Source organism: Micrasema longulum, unplaced genomic scaffold, assembly GCF_059751315.1.
Source record: "Micrasema longulum isolate JH-2025_06_02 unplaced genomic scaffold, ASM5975131v1 h1tg001842l, whole genome shotgun sequence".
Classification (NCBI taxonomy): Eukaryota; Metazoa; Arthropoda; class Insecta; order Trichoptera; family Brachycentridae; genus Micrasema; species Micrasema longulum.
The window spans coordinates 327898-347598 of record NW_028279016.1 but is presented as its reverse complement, the minus strand read 5'-3'; the positions used below and the strand labels follow the sequence as shown (position 1 = coordinate 347598).

General features: G+C 32.7%; 2 protein-coding genes across 2 annotated transcripts in view; both read left to right on the top strand.

Annotated features, from left to right (window-relative positions):
- LOC148273755 (dynein axonemal heavy chain 7-like) overlaps positions 1-13729 on the top strand; it is a 37195-nt gene extending 23466 nt beyond the window's left edge. The window contains exons 45-71 of the mRNA XM_088238251.1: positions 217-405; positions 504-733; positions 919-1144; positions 1348-1530; positions 1718-1943; positions 2081-2226; positions 2322-2517; positions 2927-3155; positions 3235-3388; positions 3582-3715; positions 3822-4047; positions 4255-4302; positions 4528-4669; positions 4751-4929; positions 5635-5798; positions 6730-6935; positions 7083-7228; positions 7314-7466; positions 7549-7678; positions 7763-8004; positions 8095-8251; positions 8348-8514; positions 10338-10572; positions 11540-11691; positions 12208-12345; positions 12555-12698; positions 13241-13729. Coding sequence (XP_088094377.1) covers positions 217-405; positions 504-733; positions 919-1144; positions 1348-1530; positions 1718-1943; positions 2081-2226; positions 2322-2517; positions 2927-3155; positions 3235-3388; positions 3582-3715; positions 3822-4047; positions 4255-4302; positions 4528-4669; positions 4751-4929; positions 5635-5798; positions 6730-6935; positions 7083-7228; positions 7314-7466; positions 7549-7678; positions 7763-8004; positions 8095-8251; positions 8348-8514; positions 10338-10572; positions 11540-11691; positions 12208-12345; positions 12555-12698; positions 13241-13447 — 4749 coding nt within the window. The 3' untranslated portion in view covers positions 13448-13729. The remainder of the gene's footprint in view (positions 1-216; positions 406-503; positions 734-918; positions 1145-1347; positions 1531-1717; positions 1944-2080; positions 2227-2321; positions 2518-2926; positions 3156-3234; positions 3389-3581; positions 3716-3821; positions 4048-4254; positions 4303-4527; positions 4670-4750; positions 4930-5634; positions 5799-6729; positions 6936-7082; positions 7229-7313; positions 7467-7548; positions 7679-7762; positions 8005-8094; positions 8252-8347; positions 8515-10337; positions 10573-11539; positions 11692-12207; positions 12346-12554; positions 12699-13240) is intronic.
- A 1629-nt stretch (positions 13730-15358) lies between these two features.
- LOC148273754 (dynein axonemal heavy chain 7-like) overlaps positions 15359-19701 on the top strand; it is a 50644-nt gene continuing 46301 nt past the window's right edge. Inside the window, 3 exon segments of the mRNA XM_088238225.1 lie at positions 15359-15464; positions 19131-19252; positions 19254-19359. Of these exon segments, the coding sequence (XP_088094351.1) occupies positions 19139-19252; positions 19254-19359 (220 nt within the window). The 5' untranslated portion in view covers positions 15359-15464; positions 19131-19138.

Here is a 19701-nt window from a genome sequence, read left to right as displayed (position 1 = left end):
ATAAATTTAGACACATTTATGTTACTACAGATTTGCCATGACATATTGTTATAAGAACATTAATATAAGAAAACAATATACAGTTATTGTCATATTTTTTCTATCTTTTACACTTATTTGTGGGCCACATCACTAAGTATGTCTTTAAAAACATTTGATTTTTAAAAATCCACCGAATAATTTTACAAGCATCATACTTCAGGGTTGTTATTTTAGATTGACAAACAGCGCGACAAGTCACTTCAGACTGACGGTTCACCAGTGGCTTTGTATGGATTCTTTGTAGACATTGTGAGGGAACAACTTCACGTTGTGTTGGCTATGAGTCCCGCTGGAACTTCTCTGAGGACTCGGATCAGGAAGTTCCCGGCTCTAGTCAATTGTTGCACCATCGATTGGTTCCAGGTACCGTCATCACTATTTCTCGGATCATTCATTAGTTTTTACAAAATCATATTCCTTCTTAATACAAATCAATATTTTATATATTTTTTTCTCTACAGGAATGGCCTCCAGATGCTCTTCTTGCAGTAGCAACTCACTTCCTTAAGGATTTGGAATTATCGGATATTGAAAGACACACGGCTATAGAGATGTGTCAATTATTCCATGTTAACACACAGGAACTATCCGAACAGTTTTTCATCAGATTAAAACGAAAGAATTACGTGACTCCGACAGCCTATTTACAACTGATTTCACTCTTTAAATCCCTTCTTACTACCAAAAGAACGTAAGTTTTTTACTATTCAAAACTTTTGGGTGTTTTTGTGTTCCCTACATAAATATCCATATAATATTACAATGTATATTAATAGATTTTCAATATTTTTTTTCCTTAAAATTGTTAAATGCCACCTGTTGCTTGGTTATTATTTAGAGTGTTTTTATTATTAATAATGTATGTATACTTTATAGTGAAGTTCTGCTGGCGGAGAAGCGTTACCTTGTTGGTTTGGGGCAGTTGGAGATTGCTGCCAAGTCTGTTGGAGCTCTACAGTTAGCCCTGGAAAACTTACAGCCGCAATTGGCAGCGGGAGCAGCAGCTGTAGCTGAGACTGCGGCCAAGGTGTCTGCAGATAAGGCAGCTGTGGCCATCGTAGAGGAGACAGTGCTTGCTGATCAGGAAATTGCAGATGGACAGGTTAGAATACACCATTGCAACGTTTACTGTTGAAAAATCTTAGTGGGTTAATGAAGGGTTAAACACAGAATGGAGTAATACTTTTAGTACAATCAATTATCGGTAATTTGGATCTTGCCGGTATATTATGCTAAATTCTTGATTGTTGCAATTAGTTTTGTCAATTTTTCTAAAAACAATTGTATCTTTTTCGTATTATTTAGGCCAAAGCTGCTCAAGCTATAAAAGATGAATGCGATGCTGACCTTGCAGAAGCCATGCCCATTATGAATGCAGCCCTGGCTGCCCTTAATACACTCACACCAGCTGATATCACCTTCATCAAAACCATGAAAAATCCTCCCAAAGCTATTAAACTAGTTATGGAAGCTGTTTGTGTACTAAAAGTATGTAATTATATATAAACACTGTACTATTGTTTAAATTATGTCATAATTACCCTTTTAGGCTTTTTCAATTCCCCAATATTAAAAAAAATTGTTTAAATTTATTTCATGAAACGGAACTAAATTGAGCCTAATAACATAAAATACCAGTATGATGATACATTTTGGTTGTTTATTGAAATTTTAGGATGTAAAACCAGAAAAGGTTCCAAATCCCTCAGGAATAGGAAACGTGGATGATTATTGGGGTCCCTCTAAGAAACTTCTCAATGATATTAAATTTCTGGAGAACCTGCTTTTGTTTGATAAAGACAACATACCCCATGCTGTTATGAAGAAACTGGAGACTACTATTTTGAAAGATGAACTCTTTGTTCCTGAAAAAATGAAACAAGCTTCTCTCGCAGCTGAGGGTATTTTTATTAATATTATTTTATGTTTTCTGTTATTAGTAAATAATTGCAAAGAAATACCAGTCAAATGAATAATAATGGTAAAATTCTCGTGTGTTAAAGAGAAATATATTTGTTAAGAAATTGTATTATTTTAGGAATGTGTAAGTGGGTGATAGCTATTTCTAAGTATGACAAGGTGGCTAAAGTAGTAGGGCCCAAGAAAGCTGCCCTGGCTGAAGCTCAGAATGTTTATAATACTGCGATGGCAGCCCTCGCTATCAAGCAAGCACAGCTGAAAGAGGTAGCCAAATAGTTTGCTCTAAATTATCTTCATTTTATATTCACAATTTATCTACCTTTTTGCTTACTCTTATTTGTCAACTTCCATATCCCAAGGTTCGAGATAAATTAGTCGTATTAGAAGAAGCTTTGGCTGAACAGAATCGGCAATTGAAGGCGCTGGACGATGAAGTAGAACTGTGTGCCAACAAATTAAATAGGGCAGAGATGCTTCTTAGTGGTTTGGGTGGAGAGAAAACTCGATGGACTGCAGCTGCTAAGAATTTGAGGGAGAGTTATGGTCTCCTGACAGGTATACATTTTTTGTTTTAGGTAATAAACTGCTAAAGTACTTGCATTATGTACATCAATATGTTCTATATATATGTTTATAATATAAATTTTTGTTTTATTTTATTTTCAATTCAACAGACATTCATTAAAATATAAGATACATATTATGAATAAATTTCATAAGGTCCAATTAGAGGCTTCCTCTTCAAATTAGTAACATAAATAATTGTCACTAATACATAATGTAAAATAACTAATCGGACACTACTTGTAATATTATTATGAAAAAGTAATTTTTATTAATTAAAAATAAAAAAATACATAAATCTACACTTGAATATTGGTCACACATTATAATATATATTACGAATATAACTGACCATACCGTGTAAGTTTTAATGATACAAAAACTCAGTAAAATTCAACAGGTGATGTGTTGATAGCCGCTGGGGTGATAGCATACTTGGGCCCTTTTACAGCGATATTCCGTCAATCTCGTATAACTGGTTGGTCTGAACAGTGCACCGAGTTTGGGCTTTACTGCTCTCCCCACTTCAGGATGATCGATATCCTGGGGAATCCGGTGACCATTCAGCAGTGGAACATAGACGGACTACCAGCTGATGATTTCAGTATCGAAAGTGCCATTATTATCAAGTAGGTACCTTGTTAAGTCATTATTTTTACTTTTAGTGTATGTAAAAGGTAACTGACAAAATGTCTGTTCTGTGTCAAGGTCTGCAACTCGGTGGCCTCTGATGATAGACCCTCAAGGTCAGGCTAATCGCTGGGTAAAAAATATGGAGAAGAAATTTCATCTCAATATTGTCAGGCTGTCTCAAGCTGACTTTGCCAGAGTGCTGGAAAATGCTGTTCAATTCGGACAACCGGTAATTTGTGATTTCATATTATTCTTGAAATAGTTTTTACTTCTTAAATGATTTATTTCTATCTGGCTTAAAAATCTTATTTTTAATAATATATTGAAATAAAAATATGTGCGTCATTTTTTTAAAACTCTTGAATGTTTTAAAAGTAAAGTAATGCTTTAAAATTAAAACAATTTGAATAAATTCTTTCCAGGTGCTTCTGGAGAATGTTGGTGAAGAGTTAGATCCCATGCTGGAACCACTTCTGCAACAGCAAACTTTCAAACAGGGGGGAGCTACTTACATCAAACTTGGTGACAATATTGTGGAGTACAATAAAGATTTCAGGTTTGTACAAGTTTCAACTCTATTCTGTATGAAAACTTACTGTATTACTTTTGGGTTGAAACAATACAAAATAGTTTATATAAATATTTGTACACTATTAATGCAGATTCTACATCAGCACCAAGTTGCGCAACCCTCACTACATGCCGGAGGTGGGAGTTCGCGTGACTCTCGTGAACTTCATGTTGGGTACCGACGGGTTGGCTAGCCAGCTGCTGGCCAGGGTAGTTGCGCAGGAGAGGCCGGAGCTGCAGCAGGCCAAGACGGACCTCACCACACAAGGAGCCGAGCACAGGAGACTGCTGCAGGAGATAGAAACCAAAATATTAACGGTAAGGGTCCGATCAATCAATTTATGATACAGCAGCTCATACCATCAATATTCTTGTCAAGGTAAAAAATTATCACAAAATAAGAACAGTCTCTTAAGATTAAATAAAATGTATTTTTGTTTTTGTATTTTTGATTCTGATTTTGTTGTTTATCTCTTGTTAGAATGAATATGGTTAAATGGTGTTATTTTTTCAAAACTTTTGTAGGTACTCTCAACATCTGAGACTCTTCTGGAAGATGAAGAAGCAGTTCAAGTAATTATATTTTCTATAATATTACAATATTAAGGTATGCTCGAAGTTGATTGTTTTGGAAAACAAATGTTCCGTCTTGAATTTTTTTGCGCAACCGAGAATTTTACCGATAGAATTGTTCACCTTTGCATACACATATGAATTAAATAAATTTTATCATTATTTTTGTAAGTTTACAAAATACAAGTCAACTTATCGAATTACACAACAAGTGATTTATTTTAGATTTTAAACTCATCCAAATCAACGGCTAACGAAATTAGTGAGAAGCAAGTTGTGGCCGCTGAAACGGAAAAGCAAATCGACAAAGCAAGAAAAGAATACGAACCAATTGCTGAACACGCTACTATATTATTTTTCCTTATTGGTTAGTAATTTTAAATACGCATTTCTTTTTTCTGTTAGTAAATTTATAATTGGGATATAACACTAGTTGTTTGTTTTTTAGACAGTCTCTCTAATATTGACCCCATGTACCAATATTCCTTGGGTTGGTTCGAGGCACTTTATTCTGCCGCAATAGATAATACAGAAAAAGTGGATGATATCAATGAGAGACTATTGGATTTACGGCAATACTTCACCTACTCTCTGTATGCAAATATCTGCCGTAGTTTGTTTGAAAAGGTACATATTGAAATACATTCACACTTACCTACCGATTTCAAAAAAGTTTTTATTATTGTATATACTATGTAAAAAAAAATATCAAAAATATTTAACAGTCCTCCTCTCTAGGGAATCCTTTTCGGAGGACTATGCAGTGTTCTAAATTTTATTTACATTGATCACATGTCACTCAATTTTAATAAAAAAATTACGCTACATAATTTGCTTCAGCCAGATTTAGATTTATTTTTTGAAATATTCATTGTTTTCTGTTAACTTAATTTATGGGGAGCCATATTAAATGTGAAGTTTTGAATCGGGTTGTGGTCCTGTGGCTAGTGTTGCGTACTCACGGATCAGAGGTCCGAGGTTCGAACCCCCCACTCTACCCCAACCTGATTTCCATTTTCAAACAGTGAGTTATTTTACAACTCGCTGAAAATGGCCATCAAAATTGAAATATTTGGGTAAATTATAAGAATGCTAATATTTCTTAAAAAAAAAAAAAATTGGCATAGAAATAATCCCTATTCCTTTGACCAAATGTTGTGTTAAAGGGAGGCAATAGACAGTGATATTATTTCTTGCCCTTGTTGTACATTCATATCCCGAGATTGAAGATGTCCTTTTTTAAATCTAATATATTTATTTTTTTATATAGATTCTAAATAACTGTAATTTTAATGTTATCTTAGTTCTAAAAACTAATATTTGTTTTTTAAGGATAAACTAGTTTTTTCCCTTCTGTTGACTGTCACAATAATGTTACATGAACATAAAGTGAATTTAGCAGAACTGATATTCCTATTGGCTGGAGGATCACCAAAAAATGTCCTTAAATGTCCTGTTGACTTCCTCTCCCCATCTGCATGGATGGAATTAAGCAAGTAAGCTGTAAATTTTTGTTTATTTAACATTAAATTACTCATAAGCAAGATTTCACCTTTCTATCAATATTTTTGTTATTATTCTACACAAGCATAATATTATACACAACATATAGTTATTTAAAAGAGATAATTTACATTTTTTAATGTACTTTCAATTTATGTAGGATTCTGCACTTTATGGGTATATACAAAAAATCAGTTTTCTTTAGAAATAAATAAATATAACTAAAATATGGTTTAGTATTCAAATTTTAGAGTTTCAATCTTAACACTTATGTATGTAAGCGAAAAATGAAACTGGCAGAGGAAGGATAAAAGCTGAGTGAACGCGGTTGAAATGTGATCTCTTAAACGAGTGTGGGAAATCAACGTATGACAGGGTTACGAATGATGAAATCAGGCGAGAGTTTAAATCTGAGTCAGGTAAAATTGATAAGATTATGAAAGGGTGTCTGAGATGGTTTGGTCATGTAGAACAAATGGAAGATGAAAGAATGGTAAAACAAGTATATATGGCGAAAATGAACGGTAACATGAGACAAGGACGACCAAGGAAGACGTGGCATGATCAGATAAACCAAAATCTTAAGTCTGGCATGTCAAAAGCAGGCAGAACCGAAGGGCATGTATGACAAGATGTATGAATGTGGAATGTGGCAGTCCATTCTCTCCGCATACCCCCACGGAAAATGGCGTGATGGCAGTAGTAGTAGTAGTAATATCAGTAAGACAAAGGGCAATAATATCTTTGGAGCCTCCAACATAGTTGAAGGTTGAAGGTGAGCTTGAGAAAGAAAAGATAAGTAGAAATGTAGAAAAAATGAGTGTTTAGTGGAAATATAACTCCCCGTAGGGGGAAATGGCATGATGGTAGTATTCAAATTAATCATCTTCTGATAAAAAAATGATAAACAAACCATTTTTTAAGACTGGGGGAATTTAAAGACTTTCATGGGATTGAAACCTCTATAGTTGAAGATGAATCTTGGGTGGATTATATAAATTTACCAGAACCACAAGAATTTCCTTTTCCCGCTCCCTGGGATACCAAAATTACGCCATTTCAGCAATTACTTGTGATGCGATGCATCAGGCAAGATAAAATGGTACCGGCTGTCCAAGTATTTGTTGAAAGTGAGTACAGTTTTTGCATAAAATTATTTGTTACAATGAAGAGTTTTAGGGATGTTCAGTCCTTGTGTGCAAACATTTGGATAAACTCAAAATATTGTCAAATTATTATAAATAATAAAGCAAAAGCTAAAAAACATTGTTTTTTAGAAACCATGGGTGTAAGATATGTAGAGCCTCCATTATTTGATCTGCCTTCATCATACTCCGATTCTCACTGCTGTATCCCTTTATTATTTGTCTTAACACCGGGATCAGACCCTATGGGAACTCTATTTAAATTTGCCGATGATCAGGTAAGAATTTTTCTTATACATATTGTATTTACTATTTAGATATATAAAGTAAGAGTATTTAACTGTGAGAACTCTTTTTGCCTAGGGTTTTGGCTCGTCCAGGTTATTCTCTTTATCTCTAGGCCAGGGTCAAGGTCCTATTGCTGTGAAAATGATAGATGAAGGCATGAGATGTGGAAACTGGGTTATATTACAGAATTGTCACTTGGCAAAGAGTTGGATGCCCATGTTGGAAAAGGTAACATGCAAACAATTTTTTTATCCTCACTTAATCTTCACTATCAATATATTTTTTTAAATCTTTTCAAATTACTTTTCAGATTTGTGAAGGTTTACAACCAGATTCAACACACCCTGACTTCAGATTATGGTTGACCTCATATCCGAGCGAAGATTTTCCTGTTTATGTTTTACAAAACGGTGTCAAAATGACGAATGAACCACCAAAAGGTGAACAAAATATCGTGTTTACAATAAAAATTATTTCAAAATATGCCGCTACTCTGGAATGGTTTCAAGTTATTTGTTTTTCAGGTTTAAGGGCGAATATTGTGCGGTCATATCAAAGTGATCCGATTTCCAATCCTGAATGGTTCGAGGGGAACAAACAGCCGGAGAACTTTAAGAAACTCCTTTACGCTCTGTGCTTTTTCCACGCCGTAGTCCAGGAGCGGAGGCAGTTTGGTCCTTTAGGGTGGAACATCCCTTATGAGTTTAATGAAACGGATCTCAGAATCAGCATCACCCAACTAAACATGTTTTTAAATGAGTATGACGTGGGTGAAATTTCATATTTCAAATATGGTACCAAGATTTTTTAAATAAGTGTGATTATGCATAAATACACAATTTGTGTATTTTTACAGGACGTGCAGTATGTAGCCCTGAGGTACCTGACTGGAGAATGTAATTACGGGGGAAGAGTAACTGATGATTGGGACAGAAGATGTCTGAACACAATTCTCAGACAGTTCTACAATCCTCAACTTGTCACTGACCCAGCTTATGTGATTGAACCAACTGGTATGTACAGTGTATTGAAATAATATATTGAAGGCTTCCGTAATTCTTTAAAAAAAAGTTTTTATTTCTTCTTATTTACACATTTTATTTGATCAGGAACTTACTATGTGCCATCAGTAAGAGAGCATGGAGAGTTTATAGGATTCACTAGAAGTCTCCCCATCACTGCGCCTCCTGGAGTATTTGGGATGAATGATAATGCGGACATCACCAAGCATTATAGGGAGTCTGAACAGCTGCTAGGAACGGCATTACTCACTCAGGTTTGTGCCTTCACTGATATACCATGTACGGCCTGTAAGGGAGCACTAGAAAGTTTATAAGGTTATCCACAACTCTCCTCATCGGTAAGTGTACCCATAATGTGCCTTATCAACCTTTAAATTATTTAATGGAATTCCTATCAGCATACTTAAAAATAAGACAGTTGTTAAATATTACAATTTTATTGCCATTAATCCATGTCAAACTGTTTAATAAATTTCTTTAAAAAGTCTTTAACAGTAAATTAATGTCAATTTTGTAGTTAATTTTGTTGTATCTCTTTTGCAATATCTTTTGGGCTACTAGTTATATGGTGGGCCAGGGAAGTGAAGAAAACCATTTTTTTAAAAATTGAAAGTCTATTTTATTTCTTTACCCTTTCACAATAATAAGAGTCTTGACAAACAAACAACTAATATGGCCACGGACCTCCCTGCTTTGTGGCGGGAAAGGAGCACAGCCAACTCCTAATCTATGTATTTATTATATCTATGGTTATAGTCTATGTTCACGTGTGCTAGCGTTCTCGCGCGAACTTTAATACTGTGGCGCTGCCGTTTACTCATCGCTCCATGCCCGACATGCATCTTTTCCCTCTCTTTTCTGCCCCCCACAATCTTTTACTTTTTATCAATGCTCTACTGTTCAGTTCACTTAATGTACTATCAGATTTACAATGCAGTGTGTATACTTTTAAATGCATTTTATATGTATGTATGTACTTTCATATAACTAATATTATATTATACCTTTTCATGCTCCTATTGTCATTTAGGATAGAACTGTAAGTACCAACCATCTATTATTAATCTCTTATAAAATATATGTAGTTATAAAATATATCTTGTATATAATACACATATTTACTGTGTTTTTCTTATTTTATTTACTGTACAAACGTTATGTACTTTGAAATATCATTTAACCTTAATAAATAAGATTTTGTTAGAAAATTTATAAAATGAATGGTTACTTCATTAAAAAAAAAAGTTTAGTTGGTTTGAATTTGTAGTATTGAATACATGATATTTATTATTTTTCTATACATTTCATGCCTAAAGGATCTCATGGCGAAATTTGAGGTACGTAAGAGTTCACAATATTTGAAATTATGTTTTTAGTAAAATCTAAGGTTAAAATAAAAATAACGTAATTTTTATTATGTTTTGTCTCACAGAACATAGTACTTGCCCAACACAATTTTATTTCTCTTCTTATAAAATGGTAATATAAAAAAATACTTTTAACCCATCATAAAAATTCAATAATAGGTATTATTTACTGAAGTGGAATAAAACATTGTTACATTTTTTGCGTTGCAAAATGTAATATTGTGTCTGTAAATGTCATATTTCGGTTTAAAAATTTACATCATACATCATTCAAAACAATAAATTTGGATAAATGCAAAACTACCCCTGGGGATAATGCTGACATGGGATGAATTTATGGGAAGGAAAAGGTTTAGTTTAGAGTGCAGAGGATATGCATCCGAATGGGGCATCCAAACAACGCGTGGTCTATGCATTCCTCGTCAAGCTTGCGCTCACAACAAGGGCTGTCCTTTATCTTGATTTCAAACAAATGTTTATTCACAATACAGTGGCCAATCCTCAGCCTGATAATATTGGAGACGATTCTATTGTACAATTTGTAGGGATGATACCATAAGAAATGTTAATACTGTTGAATTCGTTTTGATTCCAATGTCAAATTGTACCTGATGACTGGTAGATTTAATGAATTAAATTGTTTGTTTTTCCCTTCAAACCAAAATCAAAACTAATGATTTTCAAAAGGTGATATCTTAAAATGTGTTTAGGAAACTATGTCCTCCGGTGGTGGAATAACACCGGAAGAACAAGCGATGGCCCTCGCCCTGGAGGTAATAGCTCGCCTGCCCAAGCAGGTTCTCACGGGGACATCTCACGAGGGAGATATTGAAGCTTCTCAGATGACTCCCCTCTCGATTGTAGTAGTGCAGGAGGCTGCTCGATATACCAGACTGCTCAACGTCATGGCCTCCAGTCTGAAGGCTGTCGTGGGAGCTGTACAAGGTAATATTGGTGGAGACACTTTACTTGTTATGTCTTGCTTATACGAATGGTTTAAAGTATTAGAGCTTTTTTCCCCCTTTTAGTGTACCAGGGCTGGTATTCTAAATGCTCTCGCGGCCGTAGAAAAACCATTTATCTCGTGTATTTTGTATGTAAATACATGAGATAGTGTTTTCTACGGCCCCAAGAGCGGTTCAGAATACCACCTCTGGTAAACTCAATGTCGTATAATTAAATAGATACGATTTTCGTGTGGGAAAAATGATATTTCAATTCGTGAGTCATAGCCTTCCATGCCTTCATTTTCTAATAGACTTTCATCATTATCAGTCGTGACGCTACGCAAAAATATGTCACAGTGTATCACAAATATGCTTTAATTGCTCTGCAACTTAAAAACAAAACACGAATATCGTTTCATTCGTAAATATAATCCAATTTATGGAATACGTAGATGAATAGCTATGTTTTTAAGCACATATTTCAAAATCTTGACAGTTGCCAGCTAGTGTTGTTTCTATAACGATTACACAGAAATAAATATATCTCTTTCTTACATGAATGATTGCATGCGTATTGTAATTTGCTATCTCTTTTTTTCAAATTGTTGAGGTCAGCGCAATATTTTATACAGATGTAGCTAGTATAGGAATAAAGCAGGTATTTATTATACATCGTTCAGTAAATTCATGTGTTTTTCAGCTGTTTCAGACTTTAGTCTCTTTACTCTTTCAAATACGACTCAAACTTAACTCATCAAACTACTAAAGTACATAATTTAAAGATTAACATGCTACCTTAGTTATTGGTGAGAATTTTGTTGGCAGATTTTTTGATAATGCTAATTATTATTGTTGAGTTCACTCGCAGCTTTACGTTAATATGTGTAAATCTATTGCACTTGATTATAAATATAAAACAACTGAAGGTAATTGATTATTATAATAAACCTTTGACCTTTTTGTAGGCGTAAGTGTGCTGACTGAATCTACTGAGGAAGTATTGACAAGTATGGTGCGGGGAAAAATACCCGCCCTCTGGGCCAAGAGTAGTTACCCTTCACTCAAACCCTTTTCCAGCTATGTCAATGACTTTTTAGATAGAATGTTCTTCTTACAGGTAAATCAACCATTCAGTGTAATTACTTAACGATGGTGTTTTATGTTTTTATATCTAAAAAAAGTTTGTGATATATTCTAAATACAGTAATATAAAATTATAACTTTATAAATTTTTGTCTAAAAATCACAATATCAATAAAATAAATTCAAAAATAATTATTGTCTAGTTCTTTGATTGTCCACGAAAATTCAAATAATTATTTAAAAATAAAGGGAATACTTTATGCTTTGCAATATAATTTCAAGATATCTTTGTGTTGATAATTTCTATGGTAATTGATTCATATTAAATTTAATATTATTCTGGTTGGAATTTTTTTTTTTGTCAATATAAGTTTAGTATTCCCTATTTATTTTCTTCTGCTTTTATTATAAGCATACCCATTTTCAAAAATATTTTTTATTTTACCAAAATTGTGACACTTTACTTTAAAAAATAAAATAAATATTTTTTTATTAAAAAAAAGTTTAATTTATATTATATATTCTACAAACTTGTAAGATTTGATTTCAGCACTGGCACACACACGGGCCACCGATAGTTTTCTGGCTCTCAGGATTCTACTTCCCCCAAGCTTTTCTAACCGCAGTGCAGCAAAGTTATGCCCGAAAGTACAAAATACCTATCGATCAATTAGCATTTGACTATCTGGTAAGATAATTTTTATAACCACGAATCTGTTCTTAACTTTACTTGACGTTTATGGAAATTTTTACACATGTCATCCTCAATAAATGTAAAAGAATCAATCATTCATATGTAAATGTATAAATAAATAAAATACCTTGCCGTGGATATACGATATATGATCAGTGTCTGTATGATTCATTTGTATTGTAAAAACATATGTTATTTTTCAGGTCCAAGACGAACCTGATTACGAAGAGAACCCACCAGAGGGTTGTTATATCAAAGGTTTATTCTTGGAAGGTGCTCGCTGGCAAAAAGAAGATCACATAATAGATGAAGCGTTACCAAAGATTTTGTATGATGCATTTCCAATTGTAAGTATCAAAAGTGTTTTTTGTTTCTGAAAGAAACAAAATAAAACTGCACAATGTATTGAATTGAAATGTTTTCCTCCGTTTAAAAAAAAAAACACGTGGCTTCTTGTAGAAACTAGAAAATAATCTCATTAAAATTGTGACATTGGCTTACTAGTTTTCTGTTAAAATAAATGAACAATATAACTTTATATAATTTGCACATTTGTCACCATAAATCTGCAATCCAATTTTAAAATATTGTGATGTTTAGAACAGGTATTATAAAATTGTTGCTTTGTTGAAAATCTAATCATGTTACAAAATTTCCTGTTAGCTGTTTTGGTGGTGCATAATTTTTTTTAAATTTTAAAGTTTCGCGCATTAGCCTATCAATATTAGTATGAATGGCTTTTGTATTTTTTCGAGTGCTTTAACATACAGATAATATACAAGTAATGTAGGTTCTGTTAAAATAATACATTTTAACTTGCAAAGGGAACAGCTTTTTTTTGTACTGCAAAATAAGACAACTAAAATCATGAAACATTGTAATTGAACAGATTTGGCTGGTTCCGATGAAGCGTAATGATATTCCTACCGGTGAGTTTTATGTTTGCCCCCTGTACAAGACTGGAGACAGGAGGGGCATCCTGTCCACGACGGGCCACTCTACTAACTACATCCTCTTCATGCGCCTCCCCACAGTACAGCCCCCAGACCACTGGGTCATGAGAGGAGTGGCGCTCTTGAGCCAACTTCCATACTAAATGTCGCATCAAGGTTGAGAATGAGGTTCGAATAATTGTGATGTCATGTTTTGTAATATTATAGTTTGTACAATTACTGCATATCTATTTGAGGTTTTTTTATAATACCTAAAATAGAATAATTAGTCTATTCTCTGGGTTCAATAGTTTTCTATTGATGCATTATTTTAACTGTTTATAAATTTTTAATATTTTTATATCAATATGGAAAATATTATTTTGAAGTTTTGTTTATGTTTTAGAGTTTATATTTTTTTAATAAATGTATTTTGAGTATCATTTTATCACTGACTATTTTTATATCCTTTTCCTCTTATCTTTCCGCTTCCTTTTTATCACTACACCATAGAATTAAGAATAGTCCAGAAGGAGCGTAGAATCATATTTGAATACATCGGACTGTGTCCAAAAAACCCACAACTTTGCCCCACTTTCGCCGCGCGCATGCTTAAAGTCGCCGCGTAATGTTGCCAGATCGCGAAAAATATAACCACAACACAAATGTAAGATAATTATATTTAAAAAAAGGAATTGGTTAATTTTTCTAAAATCTTATTGTACACGCGGAAACATTGATTGGCACAACAGAGCAGATAAGTAATGGTCATTTAAGAGTAATTGAATTCAACAATTTTTTTTGTCAAATACAAATTTGAGTTTGTCCAAATTTTTGTAGACAAGGACTGGATTCAACTCCCTGGGAAGCTGTTTATATTAACATTTTACAACAGAGATGAAGAACATTCAAGAGAAGGTAATATAGAAGTCTAGGCATCTACAGGGCTTATGACCTGTCAATGGCTGGTTTAAGGTTGATAAATTACCTGGTCCATGAAGAAGTATAGAAATTGAAAAAATAATATTTTCAGGCGTTGCCTAGTATGTAGGTGAAATAATTCAATTAGAAAAATCTCACCCGCATAAATAAAGGTTTCAGCTCTTTAACTTCACAAACATCAACAGATGAAAAAATTGAAGGAATATAGATGTTCAAATATAGGCAGAATGGTGAATGTTACACAGTGTGTAAAGTGGCCACTTAAACCAGCCATTGACAGGTCATAAGCCCTGTAGATGCCTAGACTTCTATATTACCTTCTCTTGAATGTTCTTCATCTCTGTTGCAAAATGTTAAGTAATTGAATTAATGAACTTTGAACTTAAAAAATAAAACAAATTTTATTTTACACAAAACGGTCATTTTTATGTAATGTTAAATAATATTTGATGTTTTAAAGATAATGTCGGTCAAATATCCACCACGGCGTTGTTTGAGCCCAGAGGTCCAATGTTTGTTAGTTTTCTCATTAGATGAGTCCATGATTGGAAAGTTAAACTAAATTCTCAGATAGATACCGAGGTGCCGGGTTTCGAAAAATGTTGTATAAAAGAGAAAGAAATTGAAAGTTTGTGCCCTGTCCAAAAGAAAGCTATTTTAATTGTTTTCGAGAGAAAGACGTAAACGACTTTTTACAAATCTTGACGTCACAACTGTCAAGGCCGAGCATGTTGCGTTTTTCTAGTGTAGTATTTTTTAAAAGTTCTTTTTTAAATTTATGTATGAAAACATTTCTTCACAATATGAATATTGATTTTGAAAATACAATTAATTATTCTAAATCCATTTCATATATTTTTATTAGTAATTGTAGTATGTGATATTTCCCTATTGTTATAAAAAGGTAAATTGGTGTAATTCTACTATTTTTATTGACTAGAATGTTTTTCTTAACAAATAATAAATTAGTGTATAGGTAAAAGTGATTGAAATCCGACCCGAAAACAATTAATACGTATTTACATATTTCAATATTATTTTTTGTGCCTACCTACTTTTGTATCGAAAAAAATATAATAATCGATGTTGTTATGCTTGTCTCTAATGACATTCGGTTTCCATGGCTTTTAAATTCGACAGGAGTTTGTTTTAGGCTTGTTTTAGAAAGAAGTAAAAGTGCTGTGTCAAAATAATGAGATCCCCGAAGAAACAGATTTGATCACTTTGATTTTGAAACAGGTGAATGTAATAATCATTTTAAGTACATCAGAAAAAAATAACCTTTTGTTACATCGACTCGTGAATATTATGTACGTACCTATATTACGTATTTTCATTCACATATGTGTATGAATATGTCAATGCACATCATGCATAAAATGTATATGTAAAAATGTCATTCGATTCCATTCAAACTGAAACTCGAGAAATTTGATATTGTTTTTATTCACAATATTTTATATTTTGCCGCTGTCAAATCAAACGTCACAGTTTATACTTCGTACCTGTTACTAATGTTGCTATGACAGACCGAAATATACTTATTAATGTTGCCATACATATTTTCATTACTACCTACTATGAATTATTTTAATTTACGATTTTGTCGGAAAAAAATAGGAACATGCTTTTAAAATATATTTTTTTAGTGACATCAAACCTTCTAAAAATGCAGCGTGGATTTCTGAATTCAATGAAATATCTTCAAGCGATTTAGAAAACGTTTTAAAAAAATATATATATTTGTTTATTTTTCCATACATATATTATTTATATAACATATTGATAAGAGTGACCGTGAAAACCTTCGCACATATTTATTATTTACATAGAAATATAATTTTAAAAATACACTTGAGAAAAATACATCTTAAAATTAAGCTATAGCATAAATAGGATAATGAATTACCAGGCAGAACATTTAAATTAGATAATTTCTGCTCAGTTTTCCAGGCTGAACTACTCGCAATACGAGAAGCTCTCGAATGTTTATTAAAGAAACCACCAGAGAGATGGGTTATTACAAAAATATTATCAGATTGTCGTTCGGGCGTTCAAGCTATAACAGATACTCGGTCGGTAAATCCATTCATTGTAGATATTCAGAGTAAAATTAAGCATTTAAAAATAAGAGGGATGAACATTCAAATATGCTGGATAAGAGGACATGCTGGTATCGTAGGAAATGAGAGAGCGGATGAACGAGCAAGAGCCGCAACTTGTAAAAGAACGGTACCTTTCTTCTCAGAATTTCCCCTTAGCTTTGCTAAACGCTGTATAAAACAAAATACGCAGCAGCGTTGGGAGGATCATTACCGCGCTTCTTCTACAGGTAAAATCACTAAAATGTTTTTCCCAACGCTGGCTGATGCAGCAAACTTCCGTCATCATCACCAAAGTACTTTCGAAACGACCCAAATTTTTACCGGACACGGAGCTATGAGAAGTTATCTATATAGGTTTAAATTAAGGAATGATGACTATTGTCCATGCGATGATATTTCTTCACAGAGTATAGAACATCTGTTATTTCAGTGCCCATTTTTCAGTTTGCAACGCCATAATCTTGAAGCAGAATGCAGGAAAGATAGAATATCCTTAACAGATATCCACACTGTAGTTAAAAGTAGTTATCACGCGCCATTGTTCTTGAATTTTGCAACAATGGTGATTGGACTCATAAAGGTAATAAACTAAAATCAGTGATCAAACATCCCATTTCCAAGACATACAAAAACTTTTTTTTTTCAGAGTACCTTAGCCTTGTACATGACACGTAAGGCTACTAAATACAGGGGTCTAAATATATATAAAAAAAAAATTAAAAAAAAATACATAAATAGGAAAAAATGCCCACAAAGACTTCAGCGTCTGAGCGTGGGCCATTCCTTTTTTAATTATTAAAAAGTTTATGGCATATTAATATGGCATGACATGACCATGAAAAGAAAAAAAATAAAATGAAAAAAACAAATTTACTTTATCATTGAGGTATATAACTAGAGTAAACATAAGCATTCGAAATATATTCCCTCAACCTGCGGCCAATTGGTCTATGTTAAATCTAAACTGCGAGTTACGAGTTGCGAGCGTTTGCCAGCTACTTTTCTCATCGAAATTACTAAAATTCCCATATGTACGATAAGATACTGCACACATCGATCTGGAAAAGCAATGGTATATAATCTTTTACCGGCAAGTAATGTTCCTATCTTAATCAATACTTGTTTAAAATCGCTATTTCAATGTCAAAAAACGTCTTATTAAAATCAACAATATTTTGAGTTTGTGCAAATTTTTGTAGACAAGAACTGGATTCAACTCCCTGGGGAGCTGTTTATATTAACATATTACAACAGAGATGAAGAACATTTAAGAAAAGTTAATGTGGAAGTCTAGGCATCTACAGGGCTTATGACCTTATTTATATAAAGGTTTCAATCCTTTAACTTAACAAACATCAACAGATGAAAGAATTGAAGGAATATAGATGTTCAAATATGGGCAGAATGGTGAATGTTACACAGTGTGTAAAGTGGTCATAAGCCCTGTAGATGCCTAGACTTCTACACTAACTTCTCTTAAATGTTCTTCATCTCTGTTATAATATGTTAATATCTTATTAAAATGTTACGATTCGTGTGTAATCTCCTGTCTCCGTCCTGCTCAGTTAGTCGGGCGTAAAGCGAAACGACAAACAAAGTTGACGCGTATGCGGAAGGAAGCGACATACTAAATTGAACTTACAGTAGATCGATGTAAACAGTCAATGCTTTTTACCGTACTACTTGTTTTGCTTGTCAAAGTCGACGTGACGATACTTATCTCCGCTAGTCAATCCCTGTCCTTAGGGGACGAATTTTTAGCTCGGATTTTTACAGAGTGTTATCTCTAAATATTATATATCAATGTACTTTATTGAATTTTGAGGTAGGTATCAATCGAGAAACTTTAAAATAGCCTTAGTTAGCTCCTAAATACGACAGCACAAACAGTTTTTTCAGTAGATTTAATTATTTATTATTTTATTAATTCTTTTTCTATTTATTGAATTTTTTAAAAGAAATAACCCGCCAAACCTTTATTTTAGAGACTTATCAGCGGGGAAGTTATAGTTAATGTAGTTAAGTAATGCACCAAAAAACCCCGATAAAAAATGGAAAAAAATCTTTCTTTGATAATTAAAAAATATACAGAAAATATTAAGAAACAGAAAATTAAGATAATGAAGAAAAGCAGTATAAATACAACAACAAAAAATAGTATAGAAACAATTTCAATGAACAAAATAAATTACCGAATAAACGTTTGCATTAAATAATACAAAATTATTGCATACCTTGGTGCGAAATATTAATATCCAATATTAATGTAATGTTGAAAATAATTATTGTGTCATTTGTAATTTTATATATAATATAGATGACTAATTAAAAATAAAAATATTGTCCCCAATCTCGTTATTTTTAAACATAATATTTTATCTAATAGTTCTTAGTTTAGGCAAACTTTTTTTAAATCTATCGGGGGGATATTCCAAACAGTCTTGCGGCCGTAAAAAACAATTTTATCTCGCGTATTTTGTATGCATACGAGATAAAAGTCTTTTCTACGGCCGTGAAAGCGGTTCAGAATAGCACCGCTGGACGTAGTAAAAAAGTAAATTAAACAGTTAAAAATTACCTAATAAAATAAATGATGTAATTTAAAGAACGAAATTAAAAAATAAATAATAAATTATCGGTCGATTTGAAAATCGGTCGAAGACTATTTATTGGTAAGAAAAAATAGAAAACTATCACTGTTTTTTACCCCATAAAACCATATTTGATTAATACTCATCACATATTTTCTCAGTTACTTTTTGAGGAAATAAACGAGAAACTTAATTAAATTTTGTTTTAGTAATCGTCATGTTTCACGGGGGAAAACCTAAAAAGATCCCGCTAAAGAAAAGAGGATCACAATCCAAAAGTGAAGAACAAGTTCCCAAATTACCCAGACTAGAATTGCCTAAAGATTTCAAACAAGCCTAGGGCAGAACCATTATTTTCTATACCCAAAGAGTTCCTTAATCTACCTTTCCTTGCGAAAAAAATCAAGGCAAAAGAATGTAAGAAACGAAATGCGAATGGTAAAAGAATTTATTTGTACTAATATTTTTCAAGTTTTATAACTATTGCTTAAATCGTCGGGATCGTAGAACCACGACGGATGTGCGAAAAATACGACATTGACCTTCTTTTATTTACATATTATTTTATTTTATTTTTTATTATTAATAAAACATATAAAACAAAAAGTACATATACTCCCAAGAGTTATTAAAAACCTCATTTGGGACCGTAAATAAAAAAAAAAAACATTTTTGTTACAATACATAATATCATACATAGTTAATACATCCGAAATAGTAAGAAATATTATATAAGAAACATAAAACATAGTATTTTATTCCATCCATATAAATTACATT